This window comes from Cynocephalus volans, chromosome X, assembly GCF_027409185.1.
Source record: "Cynocephalus volans isolate mCynVol1 chromosome X, mCynVol1.pri, whole genome shotgun sequence".
Classification (NCBI taxonomy): Eukaryota; Metazoa; Chordata; class Mammalia; order Dermoptera; family Cynocephalidae; genus Cynocephalus; species Cynocephalus volans.
This window is the reverse complement of record NC_084478.1, coordinates 56281600-56305843: the sequence shown is the minus strand read 5'-3', so window position 1 is coordinate 56305843 and position 24244 is coordinate 56281600. Positions and strand designations below refer to the sequence as shown.

General features: G+C 37.5%; 1 protein-coding gene across 5 annotated transcripts in view; it reads left to right on the top strand.

Annotated features, from left to right (window-relative positions):
- Positions 1-24244, top strand: part of MED14 (mediator complex subunit 14) — an 80487-nt gene that overhangs the window by 53100 nt on the left and 3143 nt on the right. For 4 of the 5 annotated variants that reach the window (XM_063083497.1, XM_063083495.1, XM_063083499.1 and 1 more), the window contains 12 exons: positions 80-171; positions 1121-1273; positions 1584-1853; positions 5311-5451; positions 9236-9347; positions 13363-13494; positions 15643-15825; positions 16183-16418; positions 18366-18545; positions 18636-18743; positions 21760-21885; positions 22274-22466. In XM_063083497.1, the coding sequence (XP_062939567.1) occupies positions 80-171; positions 1121-1273; positions 1584-1853; positions 5311-5451; positions 9236-9347; positions 13363-13494; positions 15643-15825; positions 16183-16418; positions 18366-18545; positions 18636-18743; positions 21760-21885; positions 22274-22466 (1926 nt within the window). The remainder of the gene's footprint in view (positions 1-79; positions 172-1120; positions 1274-1583; positions 1854-5310; positions 5452-9235; positions 9348-13362; positions 13495-15642; positions 15826-16182; positions 16419-18365; positions 18546-18635; positions 18744-21759; positions 21886-22273; positions 22467-24244) is intronic. The other variant, XM_063083498.1, reaches the window with a different exon arrangement.

The following is a 24244-nucleotide window of genomic DNA, read 5'->3' as shown; positions in this document are numbered from 1 at the left end:
CAAAATGCCCTCTTTTTCAAATTTATATTTTAAAATTTTACATATTTATTTATCTCCTTTTTGTTTCCTTTCTGTTTAGACATACCTGCTCATCTAAATATTTTCTCAGAAGTTCGTGTTTATAATTACCGAAAACTTATCTTGTGTTATGGAACCACCAAGGGAAGTTCAGTAAGTCTGTGAATTAAGAATCTGAAGTTCCTCTCTTATAAATCTTTTAAAAATCAAGCACTCAAAAAAAATGAAAACTGTCTAAAAATCAGTAAGGGCTCAAGTAAAAATCGGGGATAAAATGGTAAATTTTAAATGCTTTGTTGATATGAATATACTATAATATACCACCATGCTTAACTCTTTAAAGTTGAAAACAAAAATAATACCCTCTGATGGGGTATATGATCTTGAAGAATTTTGGACAGGGTGTTGTACTTTTGTTGTTTGTATTTTTTTCTTCACTGATTCCAAATCTGCTTGGGAACATGATTATTGTAAGGAAGATTATGTACAAATGGTTATGAACAGTATGTTATGTCTTTGCTTTTGTTTACATGAATGTTAATGTTTAATCCTATCTTAATCTTGAAGGTATTCTCTGTAATCTACAGTTCCTTATTTTTTCCCACCCCATATATAAAGTCCTAGAAATTTAGTATAAAAATTCAGCCAGCTGGCTTCTTTCTAGACTCTTCCACATCAAGTTATGTCAGAAAAAACTTGAGTGTTTTAAAATCTGTTACCCAAATGCATCTGTGTTGGGGGTGGCTTCCTTCCCCTTTATGACAGTGCTCTGTAGTTGATGGTACCAAGAATGTGACTCTTCAGTTCAAGAGAAAAATGAAACACAATGATCATTTTCAAATAACAGTTTAATCAAAAGTTTTTCTTTAGTGCATTCTCTTTCCATTTTATTTAGTAGAAGAGGGCTAACACATACATGCTCAGGTAATGTACTGGTCCATATTAACAGCACATCTGGAGTTTGAGTCCAGTCTTATTTTATTACTTGTTTTCAAAAAAGACCTATTGGATCTTTGGCATTTTGCCTTACTTTTAACATTTTTTCTTCTACTTGAATCTATTACTTTATGAGTTACTGAAGCATGTAATCTCTTTGATTTAGATTAGTATCCAATGGAATTCCATACATCAAAAATTTCACATTTCTTTGGGAACTGTTGGCCCAAACTCAGGTTGCAGTAACTGTCACAATACCATTCTCCATCAGCTTCAAGAAATGTTCAACAAAACACCAAATGTGGTTCAGTTATTACAGGTAATTAAGTTTATTTTCTGTCTAAAAATAAAACAATGTCTCATGCAAAACTCCTCAAAAATTATACGGACTTATTTGTCTTCAATGACTAAAGTGGGTACCTTTTTCTTTGATATCTTTAACACTTCTTAGAGAATTTTCTTTGATTCAGAGAGGATATAGTGACCTAGTTTGCATTCTCTTCAAGGGACAGTTTTGTGGAATGTGCCAGAAGGACATTGTCTCATTTATGACAATTATGCATTGAAAATTCTGAGGTTTTAGCATTTGTACAGAAACTGGCTGTTCTCACTATGTTTATTCCTTATAGGTACTGTTTGATACTCAGGCTCCATTAAATGCCATCAACAAACTCCCCACTGTGCCGATGTTGGGCTTGACCCAGAGGACCAATACTGCCTACCAGTGCTTCTCCATTCTGCCACAGTCTTCCACCCACATCAGACTGGCCTTCAGGAACATGTATTGCATTGATATATACTGCCGGAGTAGAGGTGTTGTGGCAATACGGGATGGTGCCTATAGTCTTTTTGATAACAGCAAGTTAGTTGAAGGTTTTTATCCCGCACCAGGACTAAAGGTAACAGATTTTAGTGTTATAGTATGAGTAAACATAAAAATGATCTCTAAAACAATTCCTTTGAGAGGGAAATAATGGGGAAAAGCAACAGTTTTTTGTTGATAAAGTACTGTTCCTGTGTATACAAAGTGATTAAAAATCCTTTATTTCTTACCCTGTGATGAGTAGGGTGGAAGATGCTGAAGAGAGTTGTATTTGCTATTTAGAATTTAAAGGAACTTTAAAAGTAGTCTTTATCATTGATTACTGAAAAGGTTTAGTCACCCGTTTAACTGTGATGCTTTTTGAAAATGTCAGGTCCTGGGCAACAACCCCTGGAGATTCTGGTGTGATAACTCAGTTGTATGTGTTTATATTTTAGAGTCAAATAGTTCCAAAAGATTTGTTTTAAAAATAGTCTCCTATAACCTACTCTTGACAATTTTCTGCTCCCCAGACACACCTGTTTCAACTCTTACATAGCTGATTCTCTTGGTATTTATGCCCATATCTCTAAGTAGCATGCTTATATTGCTATTTGTTGACTTTTGGGTTGAGGGCATTATCTAATTCTTACAGTGGAAGATAAAGATTTAATTCTTTTTAAATTCTTTTTTATGTACCCTTTTCCCCTTCCAGGCAGCTCGAAGTACATAAACATATTCTTCCATTTCTCCTGTCTTTGTAATGTGGTTAGTAGCAATTTTGATTAGATAATTTTTTAGTGTTCGCATAATTATGGACATGTAAACACTGTTGCACCAAGCTTACTATGATTACTTTTTCTTTCTTTTTCAAAATTTTAGTTTGCTGGAATTATTAATTGGCTTTTTTGGCTTAGCTTTCTCTGTATTTATCATTAACTCAACCTTAAACACCCTCCCAGTTATGTGACTCTTTACTCAGTGTGTTCAAACATATCAGAAACCTTATTGATTTCATCTTGAAGAAGTCTCTCCCACAGTCTTCTGCCTACTCCAATTTAGACTGGTAGCATGCCAGGCCTTGTGCATAATTTTGACTTAGGAATCTGGAGAAAGATGAAGGGGGGGACATTCCTTCACTTCTCTCTTGTGTTGCATGCCCTGTGGCTTAGACCCCATGTCTTTTTCTTGGTTTACTTCATTGTTTTGGTGGAATACCTTCTACAGTAGCTTCCTGGGAGAAGGTACATTGGGAGGTTAATTTGAGACCTTACATGTCTGAAAGTGTCTGTAGTTTATTCACCCTCATCTAATTGAGAGTGGCTGGATATAGAATTCTAGGTGGCAATCATTTTCTGTAAAAATTTTGAAGGCTTTGCTTCATTGTCTTTTATTGTTTCTTGTTACTGTTGAGGTGTTTAATGCTGTTCTAATTCTTAAACCGTACATGACTGAGTGGACTCTTTCAATCTGAACACTTACATCTCTTTTGCTGTGGGAAATTTCCTTGCATTATTTCTCAGTCTTCTCCTTTGTTTTCTCTCTCAACGTTTCTGGTACCCCTGTTATTCTGATGATGGGCATCCTGGAATTGTCCTCTACTTTTCTTATTTCTTCTATTCTTTGTCTCTTTTTTTCTGGGAGATTTCAGCATTTTTTTCTTCCAATACTCCTATTTTTCATTTCTGCCAAGATTTTTTTTTCCCATCTTTAAGAAAAATTTCCAAAAGCCCTTTTCTTTTTCTAAATGTTTATTTTATATCCTATTCTTATATGGCTACATTTCCTTCTCTTACCTCTTTTCTTCCTACATAATCTCCTTTTCATCCACCTGGCTTATGGGGTGGGGAGGGTTGATATCTTTCATGTTAGGGACTTTCCTCAAATAGTAAGTGATTCTTAACTCTCTGCCTTTATTTAAAGGTAAAACTTACTGACTGTGGTCTTCATTGCAGGATGATCTGCTTGGGCCATTTCTTTGGGAAACTCCCAGTGTCAGTAGCTTTAGGTCTTTTTGTTGGACTGGTGTGAGTACCAAGAGGAGAGTATTCAAGTCTCATGCATAGATGGTATGCATCTGGCTCCCGATTTGGGGGAAGTCAAATGAAGAAGAAAACTAGTACTAGGGTACTTCAAAAGTGGAAAAATTGAATGAAAAGATGATATGAATCTTTCCATGAACTTTTTGAAGACCCCCTGTATTCTCAACTTTTTCTATATGTTAGACTTTAATCCCCCCCCTTTTTTTTTTTTGACCGGTAAGGGGATCGCAACCCTCGGCACGGTGTTGTCTGCACCATGCTCAGCCAGTGAGCACACTGGCCATCCCTATATAGGATCCGAACCTGTGGCCTCGGTGCTACCAGAGCCGCAGTCTCCTGAGTGAGCCACGGGGCCGGCCCAAGCCCCATTTTTAATATACCCTTTTTCTCAGTTGGTCCTGGAGTCCCCCAAGTCAAAAATTCTCTACAGGATGGTACAGAACAACTGAACTTAGTGAGAGTGGCAGAGACTCTGGGAGGGTTTAAGTGTCTTGAAAAGATTTTCACCCAGTCCTTCTGTTTTTAGCCCAGCCTGCATCCCCGTTTCCAGAGGTATCTGGTGCTGCCAGTTCTGAAGTGTCTTGGGGATATGGATGGAAATAGCTTTGTTTCTTGGCTTTCCCCACGGCTTGCTTAGGATATGACTTTCTCACATCGGATGGTTCAGTTACCACTCAGCCATCTGCTTTACAGCGTCCAGAATGTATTGCTATTTTTTCTCTTCTCCCATTCTTTTTGTCTTTGTGACTTATTGCTTTAAATTTTTTTTTCAGTAGTTTTGTTGGGTTATTGGGAGAGAATGAAATATGTGTTGCAAACCCATCATCTTTAATTAAAAGTCAGACTGTGTACTTTTAATAGCTCTCTAGTGATTCTCATAAGCTTATGATATATATTTTTGAAGACTGGGAAGGTGGGGAGTATTAAAAGAAAGAGAATCTGTGCTTGAGACACAAACTTGGATAGGCTTGCTCAATTTTTTGATGACATCCTATAAAACAAGGCTATGTCATTCTCAGTAGTTCAAAATATCATATAATATAAAAAGAAAAAAGTTGGCTTAGTTTCTTATTCAGTTTTCCTGTCATATTTTCTAACTTAAAAAGTGAGAACTCTGACTAAATGGGAAATTTTCCAAGTCATCAAAGCTATTTATAGGGCCAACATAACATTTCATTTTTCTTCTCCCATTTCTGGGTCAGAAGTTAATAAGAAAATACAATTTTGACATGGTGGTAAGAGGTGCCAGAGTGTACTTCTTTCTTCAACTTTTTGCTTGTACAATACTTCTTAGTTGATATAATTTTTTTTACTTAGATGTTTTTATTGTTAACCATTTTCCTAAATTGTCCCATTCCTTCAAAATTAGCAATATTTCTTCTAGGTTGTCCTAATAATAGTTATTAGGGATGGACATAATATGTTTGCTTCTGTTAAAATATTCTAAATGATTAGAAGTATTTTATTACAGTTAGATAAAATAATCTAAATTTTACCTGTTTATATCCGTAGACATTCCTGAATATGTTTGTTGACAGCAATCAGGATGCCCGAAGAAGGTCTGTAAATGAGGATGATAATCCTCCTTCTCCGATAGGAGGAGATATGATGGATTCTTTAATATCACAACTCCAGCCACCATCCCAGCAACAGGTAATGTCTAGCTGAAATTTCAAACAGTATCGCATTTGTGTAACTTCACAGGTTCTACAGGTGTCAGGGCTTCTTTGTTGAAAGGCGAGGAGATCCTTGGTGGGCCCAAGATGCCCAGGAAATCCTTATGAAAAAATAGTTACAGAGGGAGATGAGGAAGAGGCTTCTAGTGATGGGAATTGAGTAGTGCTGGAAATAGCATTAACCTCAGACACTCAGATCACCCATGTACTTAAAATGATATTATGTCATTCCAGGGGTGGAAACATCATCTTCAGGATTTGAGAACTTTGGGAGAGTGTCCTCACCATGTCTTGGAAGACATACAGATGTTATTAAAGTAGAGCACAGTGAACTAAATATCTAGTGATATTTAACAGGGACTCCTGCAGAGAACGGGTGTACAAATTTCAAGGATTCTGTCCTCAGACCATTTGGATAAGCCACATTATAGATCTTAAGTGCTTTCAGTTCTGTCCTGTCATCTTCACATGTCCGAGAGTTGGGCAGGCCCCTAGGCCAACTTTTCTTCTTTCATTGCCCCTTCTGAAATAGAGAGGGACTGGTGATCCTTTACCCTTTCAATAGTCCCATGTGTCTCCCTAGCTTGGAAAGTACTTGTTGTGGCTGTGGAAAGGCTTCCTGTCTCTGGGCTGGAGTCTTCAGTGGCTCTATTTTCAGGTGTGTGTGAACATATAACCTGTAGGCAAGGCTCTTTGGCTCATTCTTTAGACTTGGCCTATAAAATAGCTCACTGCCTCTCACCCAGAAGCTTTCATGAAATAGCATTGCTTGGAACCAGCATTGTGCAAAGAATCTACTTAGCTTTTTTTATTGCCTACCTTCTGGTCTGGCTACGTAATAACTGCAACTTTTCAGTGTGTATTTACATCTTTGACAAAGTACTGGCTCTTACCTGTAGGAGGGTTTCATGGAAGGTATATTATCCCTGGCAGCTCTTTAGAGTTTCCTGTCTCCTCACTGTTTGTTTCCCTTCTTGACCTTCACGGAGATGCAGGGAAGCACAGTAGAACCCCATGTGAATACCTGTATATAGCTGTGGTGTGGGGCTCTTGTGACAGCCATTGACTCAAATGAGATACTAGCCCTCTGAGGATGCTCGGTCACTATGGGGGAGAAATGCCTTGGCCCAGTAGATGCCAGAGCAGCCTTTTATCTTGTGGAAGCCATTTGCATTATAGGTCTTTCCTGTTACCTGATATGGAGCAGGGTCGTCTTTTGGGGGAAAGAAGTGACTAAGATGGCTGGCTGGTGACCACAGCTAAAGCAGGGCTAGTGTTATAGTGTTATTTGGGGGAGGGGGAATGTGGCCCATTGTTCCTTCCCCTCCCCCAAATAAGTCATTTATTGATACCTTTACAATGATTTTTGTCACTGAAAAACAATCTGACACAGTGAGAGCCTACAGTCCTAGTTTATTAGATATTTTGATTTGGCTAAGAGCTCTGTGTACCAGTAGCATTTCATACTGAACATGAGATTTTTAACTAGGAAAGTAGTTACAGGTTAAGGCAGAAGGATTAGAAGCGGGTAGGATGGGAGAAATGTTAGGATATTCTAGAAAAGTTAGACTGATTTGTCACTTTGTGAGAACTTTAGGAATTTTCTGCTTTTCCTTGCTCTATATTCAACTTATTAAGTAGAGATTTTTTGTTTGATTTTAAATTAAAGAGTTTGATATTTAATACCAGTCATGATTTTTTATTTTATTTATTTATTTTTATTTTATGTTTATTTTTTTATAAGATGGCTGGTAAGGGGAACTTAACACTTGACTTGGTGTTGTCAGCATCACGCTCACCCAGTGAGCTAACCGGCCATCCCTATATGGGATCCAAACCCGTGGCCTTGGTGTTATCAGCACCACACTCTCCCGAGTGAGCCACAGGCCGGCCCCCAGTCATGATTTTTTAAAAAGATGCATATGCGGTGGCTACATTATTAGTCAGTGGCTTTGGCTTTAGGTACTCTTAAGGAGCGAGCATTTTATTGAACAATTTCAGTTTCATTTCTTTTCTGTTTACCAGGTATCTATAGTATACTTTTATTTGTGAACTGTTAATATCCTTGGTGAGACAGTTGTGAGGGAAAAATGTTCATAAAGAGTTTCATGTAGATTTTACTTGATGTTAGCAGGTAGCTTTTCTTTTATATAAAATATACAATTTTAGTCTGTAAGCTAGTCCATGAGAAAGGAAAGGAGGAAAATATAAAAGTTTAAGAATATCATAGTTTTCATTATATAGTAGTGTGGCTTAAGTCTCCAAAAAAAAAAGATACATTCTACATTATTAGATTAAACAATACAATTGAATATATGATTTTGTAGCTTGTAAGTTAGCCTGAATTCTGTAATTTCTTTAAAATAGTATAGGAAGAATCAATTAAAAAAAAAAAAAAAGCCCAGTTTTAAAAATGGATAAAAGATTCAAGGCATTTCACAAAACAGGATGTCCAAATGACCAGCAAGCACAGAAAAGATGTTCAAACATCATATGGTATTATAGAAATACAAATTAAAACCACAGTGATACAACACTCCACGTGCACAAGAATGGAATCAAGAAAAAAAATAATTCTTGCCAACATTTGGTATTAGGAGTAACTGAAACTCTCATTTACTGCTAGAAGGTGTGTAAAATTGTATAACTACATTGCAGTAGTGTTTAGCAGTATTCCAGAGTGCTAAAACTGAACCTTATGTATTCCTATGACTTAACAATTCTACTCTTAGGTATACATGCAACAGAAATGCAGCAAAAAACACAAGAATATTTGTAACATTATTTATCCAAAAAATTGAAAACAACCCAAATATCCAGCAACAGTAGAATGAATGAATAAATTGGGATATGTTCATACAGTGGAATCCTTTTGGGGAATGAAGAAGCAAACTACTGCTACATGCAGCACTGTGGATGAATTTCACTGAGATAATGTTGAACAAAAGAAGCCAGACACTATAAAGCATACATTCAGTATTTATATGAAATGCAAAAACAGGCAAAACTAAGCTCGAGTGATGGAAATCAGAGTAGTGCTTAGCTTTGGAGAGGCGATAAAAGCTTGGAAGGTGTATAAGGGAGGCCTTTGGGGTACTGGTAATGTTCTTCAGTATCTTGATCTCTGTGGTAGTTACATTTTTAAAACTTTATCAAACGGTATATTTAAAATTTCTGCACTTTACGTGATTCATACCTCAATTTTTAAAGATAGACTAGGAAAGTAATTAGATTGTCCTTGGTTTTTCATCGCTAGAGATGAAGATAAAGATGAGTAGAGGTCAGGTTGAATTACCATATTTCATTGACTCTAAACTCCACCAGAAGTAAGACGCACTATTTTTTAATTGCTGCTAAGAAAGAAAAAACTGCCAGTTAAAACATGCCTTGAATTGAAAGACACACTCTGATTTCAGAGATGTTAAAATGAGGGGGGAATGTCTTAGAATTAATGAAGTGGTAGGTAAATATATACATAAAGCAGTGATATGGTAGATAAAACAAGCAAAAAACATCTTGAGAGATAGAAGCAATGGTGTTGCAAGGTCAGGAATGAGGGTGTTTTTAAAACATTTCGAAAGTCAACGTTTTTAGATGTGTTATAAATATGTATTTTACACATTTTCATACCTCACGTTTCCTATTTGGTAACCAATGAAGTGTGTAAATGTTAACACTGCAGCTATAATTGGGAAAAGTCACACTCTCTTAGACTACCTGCAGTTGGCCATTTTACCAACATTCAGTTTTCTTCTTTTCAGCCATTTCCAAAGCAGCCAGGAACATCAGGCGCTTATCCTCTTACTTCACCCCCTACATCTTATCACAGCACAGTTAATCAGTCTCCCTCTATGATGCACACACAGTCTCCAGGTAAGATATTACTTATTTTCTTGTCATGTTCAGCTTTCAGATCCAAAATACACACACACACATACATGCACATTGAGAAGCACTGTGCAATCTTGCCTCAGGCTTCAGAGTGAATTCCCTTTCTAGTCTGTGGCTAGTTGCCATTCGTTCATTATGGCAGGGTTGTGAAATTTGTGTTCATGGTTCAGGAGTACTTTAAAAGGTTTGTATTAAGTGCAGGTGTTGTCATCCAGAGCCAGATTCATGGAACATCTCCAGGGCAACATGATGTATGTCAGAGGTCAACAAACTAAGGCCTATGGGCCATATCTTGCCCACCATCTGTTTTTATAAGTAAAGTTTCACTGGAACACAGCCAGGCCCATTTATGTAGTGTCTATGCTGCTTTCCTGCTATGACAATCCCTTACAGAAAAAGTTTGCCAACCCTGGTGTATGTGAAGGGTGGCTTGCCTTCTACCCCCACAGTTGGGCAGTGCACAGCTTTCTTGTCTAGACAAAATGGCTTTGTTGGCAGCCCCATGAAGTGCGCTGTAGAAGTGTTTGAGAATGCCAATTTTTTACTTTTACCTGAATGATTCAGTGGTATCTCTTGAGCACTTGCTCCGTGCCAGGTGCTGCCTGGTGTTAGGAATTCAGCAGTGAGCCAGAAAATAGCCCTGCTCTTAAGCTTATCATCTAGCAAAGAAGACAGGTATCACATTTCTTGGGGAGATGACCCTTTGCCTGTCAGGTCCCATACTTAATCTGTTCTGTGTTAATTATTTTTCCAGAGCATAATAATGTTTAAAAAAAAAAAGTTTTAGCATACAAGATGTGATATGAAATGTAGGATGTAAAATATAAAAAATGAAATAATTTTTAAAAAGTATATGTATAGTAAAAACCTTTTATTTAACATAATTATATTAGACCAATCAACTAAAGAATGAATTAAATAGTTTTGTACCAATCGAAGGCATTCCGGCTTACCAGGAAACAATAAACATAAAACTACATAAAACCCTGATTTTTAGTGACATACCCAACAAATACACTTGCTTTTAAGTTTTCACATTGAAAAGCAGAATTTATGGTGCATAGTTTTTCCCTTTATAAAATACCAAAAAAATCCTTATTTATTTGTATAAAAATTTGTATTGATCAGCAGAATTTGTTAATCTGCAGATGGGAGATGTAGGGACATCACTTGTTAACCAGGTGATTCCATTTGTAGAGTGGGAATAATATAAAACCTTTTGCTTAGAGATGTTGTGAAAATTGAATGAAATAATTAGCATGAAGTATTTAGTTTGGGGACTGGCACACGACAAATGCCTCTTTGACCGGTCCATGATAATCTGCCTTGTTGCCAACATTGGGCTGCTCATTTAGCACTGCCTAACTCGTATCCTGGCAGATCCCACCCCAACTGTCTCACACTTAGCCACCGTAGCCACTCAGATTGCTCTTCAAATTACTGTATTAGCCTGGTTTTTTGAGAAATAGATCCTCATTTAAAAAATCTTTAAATTCCCTTTTTTTTTGGTGGTGGGGGGGAGGTGCTTCCTCTGTTTAAATGCCTAGGTAAACAGTTTTCATCTGTAATGCCAAGTGTGATGAATGTTACAAAAGGGGTCACTCGGGCTTCTGGAAGAGCATTTGGCAAGGAGGTTTGGCTTTTTTTCCCCTGGAGATCCCTTGCCTGCCTCTCTCCCCGCAATGATGGTTAAGCTGAGACTTGACGGATGGGTTGGAGTTAGCCAGGTGTAGGGTCATGGAAAAGGAGGGTATTTCAGGCAGTGTAGGGTATGCGGAGCCTGAAGTCTCAGAGGATGGATGGTAGACTGTCCCAAATAGCTGGAGCCTGGAGAGATGGAGCTTGGTTAGAGATTTTGGCCTTTATTGTGTAGGTAATGGGAAGCCATTGTTGGATTTTAGTAGGGGCTGGTCGGGGTTAAGTTACATAACTGAGAGGGCAAGAGTGGTGGAGGGGCAGATTTTACAAAAAAGGAGGGGAGTTCTCTTGAACCTGTTGGTATTGCAAGTCCCTGTAAGTCAAGACGTCCAGTGGGCAGGTGGCTATATTAAAGCCTATGGCTCATCACAGATGGTTTGGACCACAGATGAAGACTTGGAGTTTGTTATGTCATGTCTAGGGTCATTGAAGCTCAAGTGGGTGGACAAGCTCAGCCCCTAGAAACACCAGTGGTTAGTGGCAAAGGAGCAGCTAGGGAAGAAGTAGGCAAATAGAAACAGGGTCCTAGAACCCCAGGGAGTGTGTTTCTAGGATATCATTTGAAATTGTTTTTGCATAATAGGAAGGGAAAATAATTATTTTGAAATAAGTATAGTAGCAGACAGGTAAATAGTGTTTACTGTGTGCCAAGCCCTATTTTAAGCATTTAATCCTCACAGCAGACCTTTGGCACAGGTCCTATTATTATCCCTATTTTATAGAGAACTAGGGCATGGAGAAGTTGTCACTTGTCTAGATCATACAACTAAATAAGTAAATATAACACTTTTTAAATCAAGTTGATCAACATATTTATTAAATGTAAGGCATTACTTTAGGTATTACAGAACATAAAAATATGAAATTATCTTACATAATAGAGAATTTGAAACCTGCTGATATTGAAGATAGTTATGGTAATATAGCAAGTATTTTAATGTTGCATTTATTCATAGTTTTGGTAGCCATAGTTCCCCGTTTCATAATCCTAAATTAAAACTAGTCCTGTGGCTTTAAATACCATCTTTAAATTCATGTCTTCCAGTTTTTTATATCTCCAACCTAAGCCTCTCCCTTGAACTCTAGTCCTGCATTTTCTAGCTATCTATTCATCATTCCACATAATAACTAGTATGTAGATCAAACTCAGCATGACTGAAACTAAACTCCTGATCCCCCTCACCCCCTGGTGTTGCTTTCTGCCACAGACACACCAGCCCAGTAAATGGCAGCTCCTTCCTTCCTGCTACTTGGGCCAAAGCTGTTAGAGTCATGCTGAACTTTCTTTCACATCCACATTCAGTCACTTACCAAATACTGTCAGCTCTATTTTTAGAATTTACCCAGAATCGAACCACTTTTCACTGCCTCAACCTTCTGTCAGCCTTGCCCAAGCCACTAGTCCTCTCTCACCTGGATTATTGTAGTGGCCTCTAACTGGTTTCCCTGTCCCTACCCCTTCCTTTGCTCTGTAGTCTGTTTTTTATCAAAGCGGCTAGAGTGATCCTTCTAGAACAAAAGTTAGTTCATGACTCCTGCTCCAAACTCTGCATTGGCTTTCCACTTATTCAGGGTAAACCCTAAGTCCTTAGGGTGACCTGCCCCCACACCTCACCCACTAGCATCTCTGACGTCATCTTTTCCCACTATACCCGCCTTGCTCACTCTATTCCAGCCACACCAGCCTCCTCCCTGTTATTTATAACCACTTCCACCTTTGGGGCCTTTGCACTAGCTCTACTGTTTGCCTGGAATATCTCATCCCCTGGGGATCCTCATGCCTTATCCTTTACTTTCTTTGAGTCTCAACTCACACGTCCCATTCTTAGACAGGTCTTCTCTGCTTTATATAAAGAACAGTACCCACTGCCACTGCTACACAATATTGCCCTATTACTTTGCTCTGTTTTTCCCCATCACTGCCTGACAATGTCTTTCTCATTCTACTAGAATATAAGCTCCATGAGGGCAAGAATTTTTGTCTTTTTTGTTAACTGCTGCACCCTCAATGCCTAGAACAGTGTTTGGCATGAAGTTGGTATTCATGCCTACTTGTTGAGTGAGTGAAAAGGACACTGGATTTTGTTTTTTAAATCAGTCAGTATAGGAGCTAGAATTTGGGCCCATGGAATTAAACTCTTTTTATCAATAATGAAGTCTTTTCAGTTTTTCTTTACACAATTTATGGGAACTTTACTACTTGTTTCTTTAGTCTGTAGGGAGATTTTTAACTTGGGGTCCGTGGACAGGACATAATATATGTCCTGCAAGATCATCTGTAATTATTTTCCTTTATTAGGAAATCTGCATGCTGCCAGCTCCCCCAGTGGGGCTTTGAGAGCCCCATCACCAGCGTCATTTGTTCCAACTCCTCCCCCATCCTCGCATGGAATCTCAATAGGACCAGGGGCCAGTTTTGCTAGTCCACATGGTGAGTCCATACATGGAAATTGCTGTAGCATAAGAGTTTGACATGAAAGTAGTTTTTGTTAAGTAAATTTTCTTATTGCAAAATTAGCACTTGTTTGTTGAGGAAATAGCAAAAGTATTGTGCAAGCAAAAAGAAAATAAATTTGGCCTAATCCCACCATGCAGAGATAATGACCAGTCAATCTGTATCTGCTTTGGACTCTTTCTCTGTCTTCCTCTCTCTCCCTTTTCCTGCCTTGCCCTTCCTGTCACCCACTTCCTGCTTGCCTGCCCTCTTGCATCTCTGTTGTTCTCGACTTGTCTGCTTGTCTCCCCCTTCAAACATCCCAGGCCCCCCCTAAAATGAGTGCCCTACCATATGAATTGTTTTGAGTCTTGAATTTTTTAACTTTTTAACTGAAAAATTTTATTTTGAATTGATTCAAATAAAGAATAAAAGGTAGTTAGTGAAATGTTTCCTTTCTATTCCACCAACCACCTAGTCCCTCTTCCCAGAGACATTTAGTGTTATTAATTCCTTATATATTCTTGCAGAGCTGTTTTGTGCATATACAAGCAAATACGTGTAAGTGTTCTTTCCCCCTCTTTTACACACATGGCAGCATACTGTACACGGTGTTCAGTGCCTTTTTTCACCTAATGTATCATGAATACCATGCCATATGGGAACATAAAGAGCTTCTTCAATTTTTAAGCTGTGTAGCATCTGTGGTTTTACTTTTTGCTATTAATATTTGTGAGAACATTTCTATCAGTAAAAACTAAATCATCATATTAAATGGCGTTGTAGTATTCATACCTTGTCTGGGCATACCATAATTTAACTGCTCTCCTATTATTATATGTTTAGAATGTTTCCATTTTTCACAGTTAAAAAGGGTGCTATCTCTGCACACATATATGATTATTTCCTTAGGTAAGTTCCTAGAAGTGGAATTGCTGTCTCAAAGGGTAAAGCTTTCAAAACATATTACAAATTGCTCACCTGAAAGGTTACCAGTTTTCTGTAGCATCATAGAAGAATGTCTATTGTCCTGCATCATTGCCAACACGGTGTATTATGATTTTTTTCTTTTTTAAATTTTTGTTTATTATTAGCATATTCATTCTTACAAATCATGATATTTCTTTATGCCCTTTGTATTATGATTTTTTAAAATTTTGGCCATTTTGATAGGTGAAAAATGGTATTTTATTTAGTGTGTGTTTCTTTGTTAGTGAAGTTGAACCTTTTTTTTTATATTCATTGGTCTTTGGTGTTTCTTATTTTATACCTGCCAGTTTATATGCTTTGCCTACGTTCTTGTGTTTTTTATTACTGATTTTTAAGACTTCTTTTTGTAAGTAAAGACCATTTACTCTCTGATATACAAGGGATCTTCAAAAAGTTCATGGAAAGATTCATATATCTTTTAATTCTATTTTTCGATGAACTTTTTTTTTTTTTGTGGCTGCCCGATATGGGAATCTGAACCCTTGACCTTGGTGTTATTACATCGTACTCTAACCAGCTCAGCTAACCAGCCAGCGCCTTCCATGAACTTTTCGAAGTGCCCTTGTGTATGGTAGAAGTATATTCTCAGTTTGTCATTTGGATATAAATAATATGTTGAAAGTATCTTCAGGATGAAATCGAAATATCAAATTATTCAGGAAGTAGCTTCTTTTAAAACTTGATCCTTGGTTCATTTCTTAGTCAATGTAGACTTTACTAAATAAAGAAAATGGAAAATTTCCCGTTCCTCATCTTTTTCTGAGTAGAATGAAAATATAATTCGTCAGGGTTAGTTTAAAAGTATAATATTTATGCCTTTAAAGGAGCTTTGAGATTGTTTGCTTAATGTTTTCAAGCATATAGTAGCATAAAGTATATTGTTACATATTACATATGTTGAAGCTTATGTGGAGGTCAATATTATCCTTTCTCAGTCTTTTTTTTTTTTTAATTCTTGTATCATGTTAAAAAGTACATAAACTACACAAAATGGAGATTCAAGTGTGACATGTTAAGAAGCAACAAGCTTCGGTGAACTATCCTATTGAAAGAAAAAAGTTATTACCTTGTAAAGAATTGAATGCTGTCAAATAATTTTTGGTAATTAAAATACAGGTTTTGTGAACTATTTTTTATTTTTTTATTTTTTTACAGGAACTCTTGACCCTAGTTCCCCCTACACTATGGTGTCACCAAGTGGTCGAGCAGGGAATTGGCCAGGGTCTCCTCAAGTGTCTGGCCCCTCACCAGCAACACGCATGCCGGGAATGTCACCAGCCAACCCATCACTACATTCTCCAGTTCCAGATGCCTCTCATTCCCCTCGAGCTGGAACAAGTGAGTATCATCACCATTTTTAAGGTTTTCTTTTAGTATAACCAACAAATGACCTTTTTTATTCCATCCTTACATTTGAAAGTCATATCCTACTTGAAAGTCATGTCCTACTTGTTGAATGAGGATACTTGGTAACTTAAGCTTTTATCCTTTTAATAAATCAGTTAATAGTAGTTAATGTACAAAGCTAGGCAAAGTGTAAGAAAGGGGATACCTTCTCCAGAAGTCTTATATAAGATTGTTACACCACAAGAAGTAACTAATTTAGAATATCAAAGATTTGTAATGAAAGCAAAATAGGAAACAGTGAGACAGTATGCATTTGTAAATTAAATGACATGTTTTCCTTCCCAAAAGGTTCCCAAACAATGCCAACAAACATGCCTCCACCTCGTAAACTACCTCAGCGCTCTTGGGCAGCGTCCATACCTACCATCCTCACTCACAGTGCCTTGAACATTTTACTGCTGCCCTCTCCAACTCCAGGCCTCGTGCCTGGCCTGGCGGGTAGTTACCTTTGTTCACCACTTGAGAGATTCCTTGGATCAGTCATCATGAGACGACATCTTCAAAGAATTATTCAACAAGAAACGGTATGGGTACCTAGTGAACTTCAAAGTGGTGATTGTCAATGGCTGGATGCTAAGTTGTCCTGCAGAATAAGATCTGAACTAAAGTGACATTCCCTCACTTCCTTTAACCAGCTCGTTAGTATTATGCTTTTCACCGAGCCCTAACATTAAAAATGGATTCCATTATTTTCTTTTCTGTTCTTACATTAACATATTTCTGCATTTTATAGTTTGCTGTGCTGTGAGTTATGTGGCTAACATGGGCCTGGAGAGAGGTCCCCACACAGTGCACACAGGATCTGGCCTTGCAGAGAATAGCATATGAGTAACTATTTGCCCTCTGGAGTGCCCTTGCAGACAGGCTGACTTTGAATCTGAGTCTCCATTGAAATAAAATTACTTATGATCACAAGGACGAAAGCTGCTTTTTAAATACATGAACAATTGAATTTATTTAAAACACTTATAGAAAAAGACTTCTATCCTGTGGTGATTCCCTTAGGAGATAGCTCATGGTCCAGAGCACCAGTTCTAGAGTCAGTCAGGCTGCCTGGGTTTGTAGCCAGGTGATACCACCTGCTAGTATGTGTTTGAACATGTTTCTTCACCTTTCTGATAATAGTAGATAATTGTATCTACCTAACGCATAACAATTGTGGAAATTGGAGATATTTCATGCCCTTAGCATAATTTCTTGGAATTCAATACATATTAGTTATTTATAGTTATTATCAATATATGTATTAATGAGGTAGTCAAAGTGGTGAATGTTTAAAATATCTATTCCACAGTTGACATGAAGCCATTTTGCAACCTTTATATATATTCAGATTTGGGGGAAAAATATTTTTAATATAAGTTGAATAAATGAGCATTCAGAATGACAATTATCAGACCTGTGATTTAGCCTCAGCTCTGCCACTCACAATCCAAGTTTTCAGTTCTTTGAACCTCATTTTGCTCAGCTGCATAATCAACATAGTGGGCTAGAACAGGGGTCAGTAAACTATGGCCCCTGGGGCCAAGTCCTTTCCACCACCTGTTTTTGTAAATAAAATTTTATGAGAATGCAGCCACACCCATTCTTATTGTCTATGGCTGCTTTCAGCTACCATGGCATCACTGAGTAGTTGCAACAGAGACTGTATAGCCCATAAAGCCTGAAACTTCTACGGTCTGATCTTTTACTGAAAAAGTTTGTCAACCTCGGGTCTAGAATAAGGGCCCAATCCAGATCTAACCTTTTGTGATTGTGGTCCTTACTCTTTTTTTCTAATGTGCCATTTTTAAAAAGCTTATTGTAGAAAATATTTAGCATATACAAAAGTAGAATAGTATAATGAATTTTTATGCTCTCATCACCCACCTTGAACATTTAACTCATACCAATATTGTTTCTTCTATAGTTCCTCCCTCCAGATAGTTTAACAACAAATCCCAGGTATTATTTCATCCATAAGAATTTTGCATATATTTCTAAAAGGTATGGACTCTTAATAAAAAAAAAAAAGTGAACCGTACCATTCTCATACCTAAAAAAAGTAGTTTCTTTATCATCACATATTTAGTTGATGTCCAGAAGTCATTTGTCCTTTAGAGTTTCTTAGTGTGGATTTTGTTGATTGGTTCTCTTTGGAATCATTTAACATGTTCTTTTGACTGTCATGTTTTCTATCACATTGATCAATCCTCTGGATCAAACTGCTGAATTCAGGTTTAAGTTTTTTGTTGTTTATGCAAGAGTACTTCATAGGTAGTGTTATGTTCTTCCATCAAGAGGCACATAATGGCTGATTGCCTGTCTTTTTGTGACATTGCCAGCAGTTGATGCTCAATGCCCAGGTGCCTTTGTTGTTGGTTTTGGAACTGGTATCAACTTAGTTTTCCTTTTGAAACAATTCTCTCAGTAACACTTTCAATTTCTCTTTGTCTTACATGTTAACATGATGCATCCTTCTTGTTTTATAGCTGCAGCTGATAAATTCCAATGAACCCGGAGTGATCATGTTCAAGACTGATGCACTGAAATGCAGAGTAGCCCTTAGCCCCAAAACCAACCAAACGCTTCAGCTAAAAGTGACACCTGAAAATGCAGGACAGTGGAAACCTGATGAACTTCAAGTTTTGGAGAAATTCTTTGAAACAAGAGTATGTGTTTAATGCATAAATTTAATATAATTAATGAAACAGAAGAGTCAAGGTAGAATAAAGAGTAACTTGCTTTATTTATCCCTGTAGGTTGCAGGACCACCATTTAAAGCCAATACGTTAATAGCCTTCACCAAGCTGTTAGGAGCTCCTACACACATCCTCAGGGACTGTGTGCATATTATGAAGCTAGAGCTGGTAAGTTACAGAGAAACACATACTTTTCTAGTAAGGTCTGTTTGAACAAGTTAGAGTTGGTGGGAGCAGTGGTTTTCACCCATTTATGTACTTTCTTCCATTTTTTCTCTTAAATTCTTAATTTTTAACTTAAATTTTGTCTTTGTATAGGTAACACAATTCTGTTGTATCTTCTGAATTTAGAACAGGTTGATCCAGAAAGAAATTCCCCATCCCTCCCTGTCTAGCTATCCCTGCCCCATCCGTCCCTGTCCAGCCATCCTCTGTCCAACCAGGGTTCCAGTGGCCTGCTTTCCTAGAGATGGTCCATTCAGAAAAGCAAATACATCTCTCCCATACACTTTTTTAATGAAATATCATTTCTACATCCTATTCTGTATTTTTTCCCATTTTTATTAAATATTCTTATATATGTAAATTTGTAACATATAATTTTATAAAATCTGATTCCTCACCTTTGTTGGTCCTAGGCTTTGTGTCCCGTGAATAGCCATTAAAACTGAAATGCTAAGTCACAGACAGCACATGTTCCACAGGCAGTGTCTACTTTCAGAACACTGTGTATCTGCTCTTGGTATATATTTGGCCCTTTTGGGATTTTCCTTATTTTCGGCATGTTTCAGTCTGCATTTGTATTAGTTTTTTAGGACTGCTATAACAAATTACCACAAACTGGGTGGCTTAAAACAATAGGAATTTATTTTTTCACAGTTCTGAAGAAGTCTTAAATCAAGGTGTCAGCAGGCTGTGCTCTCTCTCTGAAGGATCTAGGGGAGAAAATGTTCCATGACTTTCTCTTAGCTTCTGGTGGTGACGGCAGTTCTTGACATTCTTTGGCTTGTAGATTTATTACTCCAGTCTCTGTCTCCATCATCACATGGTGTTCTCCTGGTGTATTCCTCTGCCTGTGTCTCTTCTCTTCTTCACAAAGGACAGTGGCCATATTGGATTAGGGCCACCCTAATGACCTCATCGTAACTTGATTAGGTCTTCAAAGACCCTGTTTTCAAAAAAGGTCATATTCCCAGGTACTGGGAGTGAGGACTTAATATTTTTTTCAGACACACAACTCAACCCATAACAGTATTTAAGAAGATGTCTCGCTACCCCCAAAATTTGTTAGTGTTTGTGGCAGAAATGATTTCGAGGATATCTAGCTTAATATATTGCTTGAAATGGAGGCGCATCTTGCTTTGTTCACTGAAGAAATCTTAGAGATCTTTCCATCTCAGTATATAAAGATTGTCTTTGGTTTTTTTTTAAACAAAGCTTAGTATTTCATTATATGAATATGTTAAAATGGCTAAGCAGTCCCTTCTTGATGGTCATTTTGGTTGTTTCTAATATTTTGCTGTTAGAAGCAGTGCCATAATAGAGAGCCTTTTTACAGCTGTGCCAGTAGGATAAATTTCTAGAGTGAATTGCTGAGTCAAAGGATATATATTTTTTAAATTTTGGTAGATATTGTCAAATTGCTCTCCATAGACATTATGCCAGTGTATATAGTCCCACCAGCAATTTATGGGAGTACCTGCTTTCCCACATCCTTGTCAAGATTTGTCAGTCTTTCTCTTACTGATTTGTAGGAGCTCTTTGTGTACTAGGGAACTTAGCCCCTTGAGATATTAGTTGTAAATATTTTTTCCTAGTTTGTCATTTGTGTCTTGACTCTACTTTTTGTAGGTAAAACTTTCTTTTTAATAAATAGTGAAATGTGTCAGTATTGGTTTTTAAGCCTTCCTGGTTTGGTATCATTGATAGAAAGACTCTTTCCATTCCCAGATTTTGAAATCATCCTCCCATAGTTACTTCTAATACTGTTATGGATTCATTTTTTTAATTATTTAAATTTTTGACCCATTTAAAATTTATCTTGGTGTCACGTGAGATATTGGTCCAACTTTTTCAGATGCCCATCTATCAAAAAATCTTCTCTGTTTGGGGAGATTTTGAATTCTTCCTTGTGAAAGTATGCAATTATGTAGATGGAATCCAGGTGGCAGCTGATTATACTTTTTTAGTCTTATAGTAGTCCTTTCATTTTAATGTTTCTAGTGTTCATTTGAGTAACTCCAAATACCTCACTCCTTTTTTTAGTTGGTGTTTTACTATTAATATTGGGCAGCAGGGCCAACCCCCTAGCTCACTCGGGAGAGTGCAGCACTGGGAGTGCAGTGGCGCTCCCGCCGCGGGTTCAGATCCTATATAGGGGTGGCCAGTGCGCTCACTGGCGGAGCGTGGTGCGGGCAACACCAAGCCAAGGGTTATGATCCCCTTACCAGTCACACACACACACAAAAATATTGGGCAGCAGTGTTCTTTTGCTAAGAACATTTGCCTCTGATAGGCTATGGGAAACATTATTTATGTCAAAAAAAAGTCATTTGAGTTTTTAAAGGAGTAAAATGGCTACAAAAGCACCAGTGGATGTGATTTGAAATCATTAACTCAGTTGGACTAGTTTGTTTAGAGGAGGAGTTGGAAACAGGACTGGGAGGTTTAGGTTGACAACAGTTAACAGCTTTGAATGCCAGGTGTTGGTCCTTGGGGTGTGGGGGGAGCATGTGTCACTGAACATTTGTGAGCTTGAGTAGAGCCATGTTCTAGGATATGTGTCTGACAGTGATATAAGGATGGATGGATTGGAAGAGGCAGCCACTAAAAGGGACTGTTAAGGAACCACAGGAGAAGTAATGAAGCCCTGAGCTTGGTGGTCTCAGTGAAAGTAGAGAGGAGGGAGTAGATGTCAGAGACAGTGCAGAAGCTGACCATAGGCCTTGGAAATTAATGAAGCGGGAGAGAAGGAAGGGAAACATACTACATAAATCCAGATTTGACTTTTCGGTTAGTGACTTCATGTATGTATTTCTTTAGAAAAAGTGTAGGTTACCCACTTTATGTTCTGTTAATAATTGAGTATAAAATATAATTCTAACCTTTCAGACTCCTATACTGGAATATAATTTTAAATGTTCATATGACTTTATCATGATATCTTTTTTTTCCCAAAAAACAGTTCCCTGACCAGGCAACACAGCTAAAATGGAACGTTCAGTTTTGCTTGACGATTCCTCCCAGTGCACCGCCGATTGCACCTCCTGGGACACCTGCTGTGGTGCTAAAATCCAAAATGCTGTTTTTTGTAAGTACCATTTGGCATCTGTTTGTGTACAGAGCTTCTGAAGAAAAAGCCATGTGAGGATAATAGAGCAGCTTTTAGATAATTGCATAAATTATCTATTGCTGCCAAATATAGGCTCATATTCCTTAACTGTCCGTTTGGACTTCATGGGATCCTGGTTCCTTTAGTAATAGCAGAAATTTATTGAACTAAGTAACTGTGAGACATAGTTGTATCTTAATCATAATATTCAGTTGTTTGTCACTTTTCTTGTCATATTTAATTTTCTTTTGCTTGCTGTGTTTTAATCTGATGAAAGTATAGTAAATAATGCTTTTGATAAATTTAGACAAATGTTTTATTTTCTTATTATGTTTTTATTCTCTTTGTGTGTGTTGTATGTCTACAGCTTCAGTTAACTCAGAAAACATCGGTCCCTCCCCAAGAACCTGTTAGTATTATAGTTCCAATCATTTATGACATGGCTTCTGGTACAACCCAGCAGGCAGACATTCCCAGACAGCAGAACTCTTCTGTTGCTGCTCCCATGATGGTCAGCAACATTCTGAAGAGGTTTGCAGAGATGAATCCACCACGACAAGGTACATGACCAGTAGACGATATTTTATTGCCTATATGTTATAAAAGTTCTTTTGAGAGAAACCTCTTCTCCTGTCCTCTTCTCCCTCCTTACTCCCTCCACCCCCAGTCCTAGTAATAGAGCTCTGGTTGCTGTGGCCATCTTAATGTCTGCCTGTCGCTTTCTTCTTTTCTCACTGGTTCTTCATTTTTGTCATTTCTCTGCTGCCTGAACTTTGTTTTTGTTAGTGATTTACTATTGGGACTGACCCAGTTGCTAATGCTAGAAGCTTGTATTTATAGCACACATTGCCACAGAGCCCTAGGTTAGGATGATAGAATTTTCCATGGCTGTGAATTCCTGCCCTACCATCAATACCTGCCACTCTGTATATCACAAAGTTGAAATGCATGTTGCCTTCTCATATTTCATGGTTCAATCATGAATAGAATAATATCATTAAAAGTTCTGTATCTTCTAAATGTTTTGTGAAGAATAAAAGCTGATACAAATGGCATCACTGCTTTTTGGGCTTCTTATATAAATGTCAGGCGGGTGCAAGTGAACCTTTTCACCAAGTGCACAATGAAGCTCTCAAACTGAACATTTCCAAGGAAACCAGGATGTTTCCAGAAAGATAAACAAGGTCCCTTCAATACTGGAGTAGCCTACACTTAACATGTAACTCCTGGTAGCACTAAATTTAGGATTACAAAACATAACGTTTAGCAAAGAGAACTTTTCTTCCATTTTGCTCATTTCTAATATTAAAGAAATTTAAATTAAATTTAAATTTTGCTTATTTCTAATATTAAGAAAGTCCTCTAAATCTCTCTGTGTAGAATAGCTTGGTAACAGAATTGTGTTTTTAAATGAGGGAAAGTTGTTCTCTGAAACATTTTTAGGTACCACAGTGTCAAAATTTTACTAGGAATAGCAATTATGAAAGAAATATTTTTAGCTGTTTGTTTCCCTATATTGTATACATAGGTGAGTTCTTACTTTTAGTTTATAAGGAATACACTGGGCAGTAGAGAAGGGTATGATTCTTTTGTTGTAATACTTCTACTTACAATTTTCTGCTTTCATCCTTTGACTTCTCTCTTCTTTCAGCTAAAAATAGGTCCTCAAGAATCAGAGTTTAAAGCTATTAGAATTCTCAAAGTAGCAGTCTAATAGAACTTTGATAATAAATACCATTCCTTCACAAGCAGATGACTATCATTACCTTACATATTTTTATGTAATATGTCTTGTGGAATTTAAAATTAAAGGGAAAATGTTTTGATCCTACTAGGATCAAGCAAGTTTGTCTACCTATCAATAATGAAAACGTGTTTTTAGAAAAAGAAAAAAATTGCTTTTATTTAAGAAATTGTTGAGATATTTTGGAAGTGTTCTTTTTTTTTTTCCCCCCTTGGGCTGGGCAAACCTTTGGATTTCCTTTTCTTCCTGTACCTTAATTTTCCAGTGGTTGGAGAGAAGGTTGGCAGTAACTTGCACAGGGTTACTGCACATCATACCTTTTGCCAGAAGGCTATGATTCACATGAGGTCCTTGGTTCTACTTTGAGCCACTTCACTGTTAGACCATGCTCTAGTGGAAGGGATTCAGCTTTTGTTTATAGTATTTATATATTTGTAATATTTACAAGAAGTGAAAGGCGGAGTATTTGGTTTCATTGAGCAAAGGGGAAATTGAGAGGATGAATCACCAGCCCTCTCCCCCAAATCTTGTTTTTGGATTGTTGGTGCGCCATGCTTCAGCCGCCTTCCCCTCCTCCCACACCCATCACTTCCC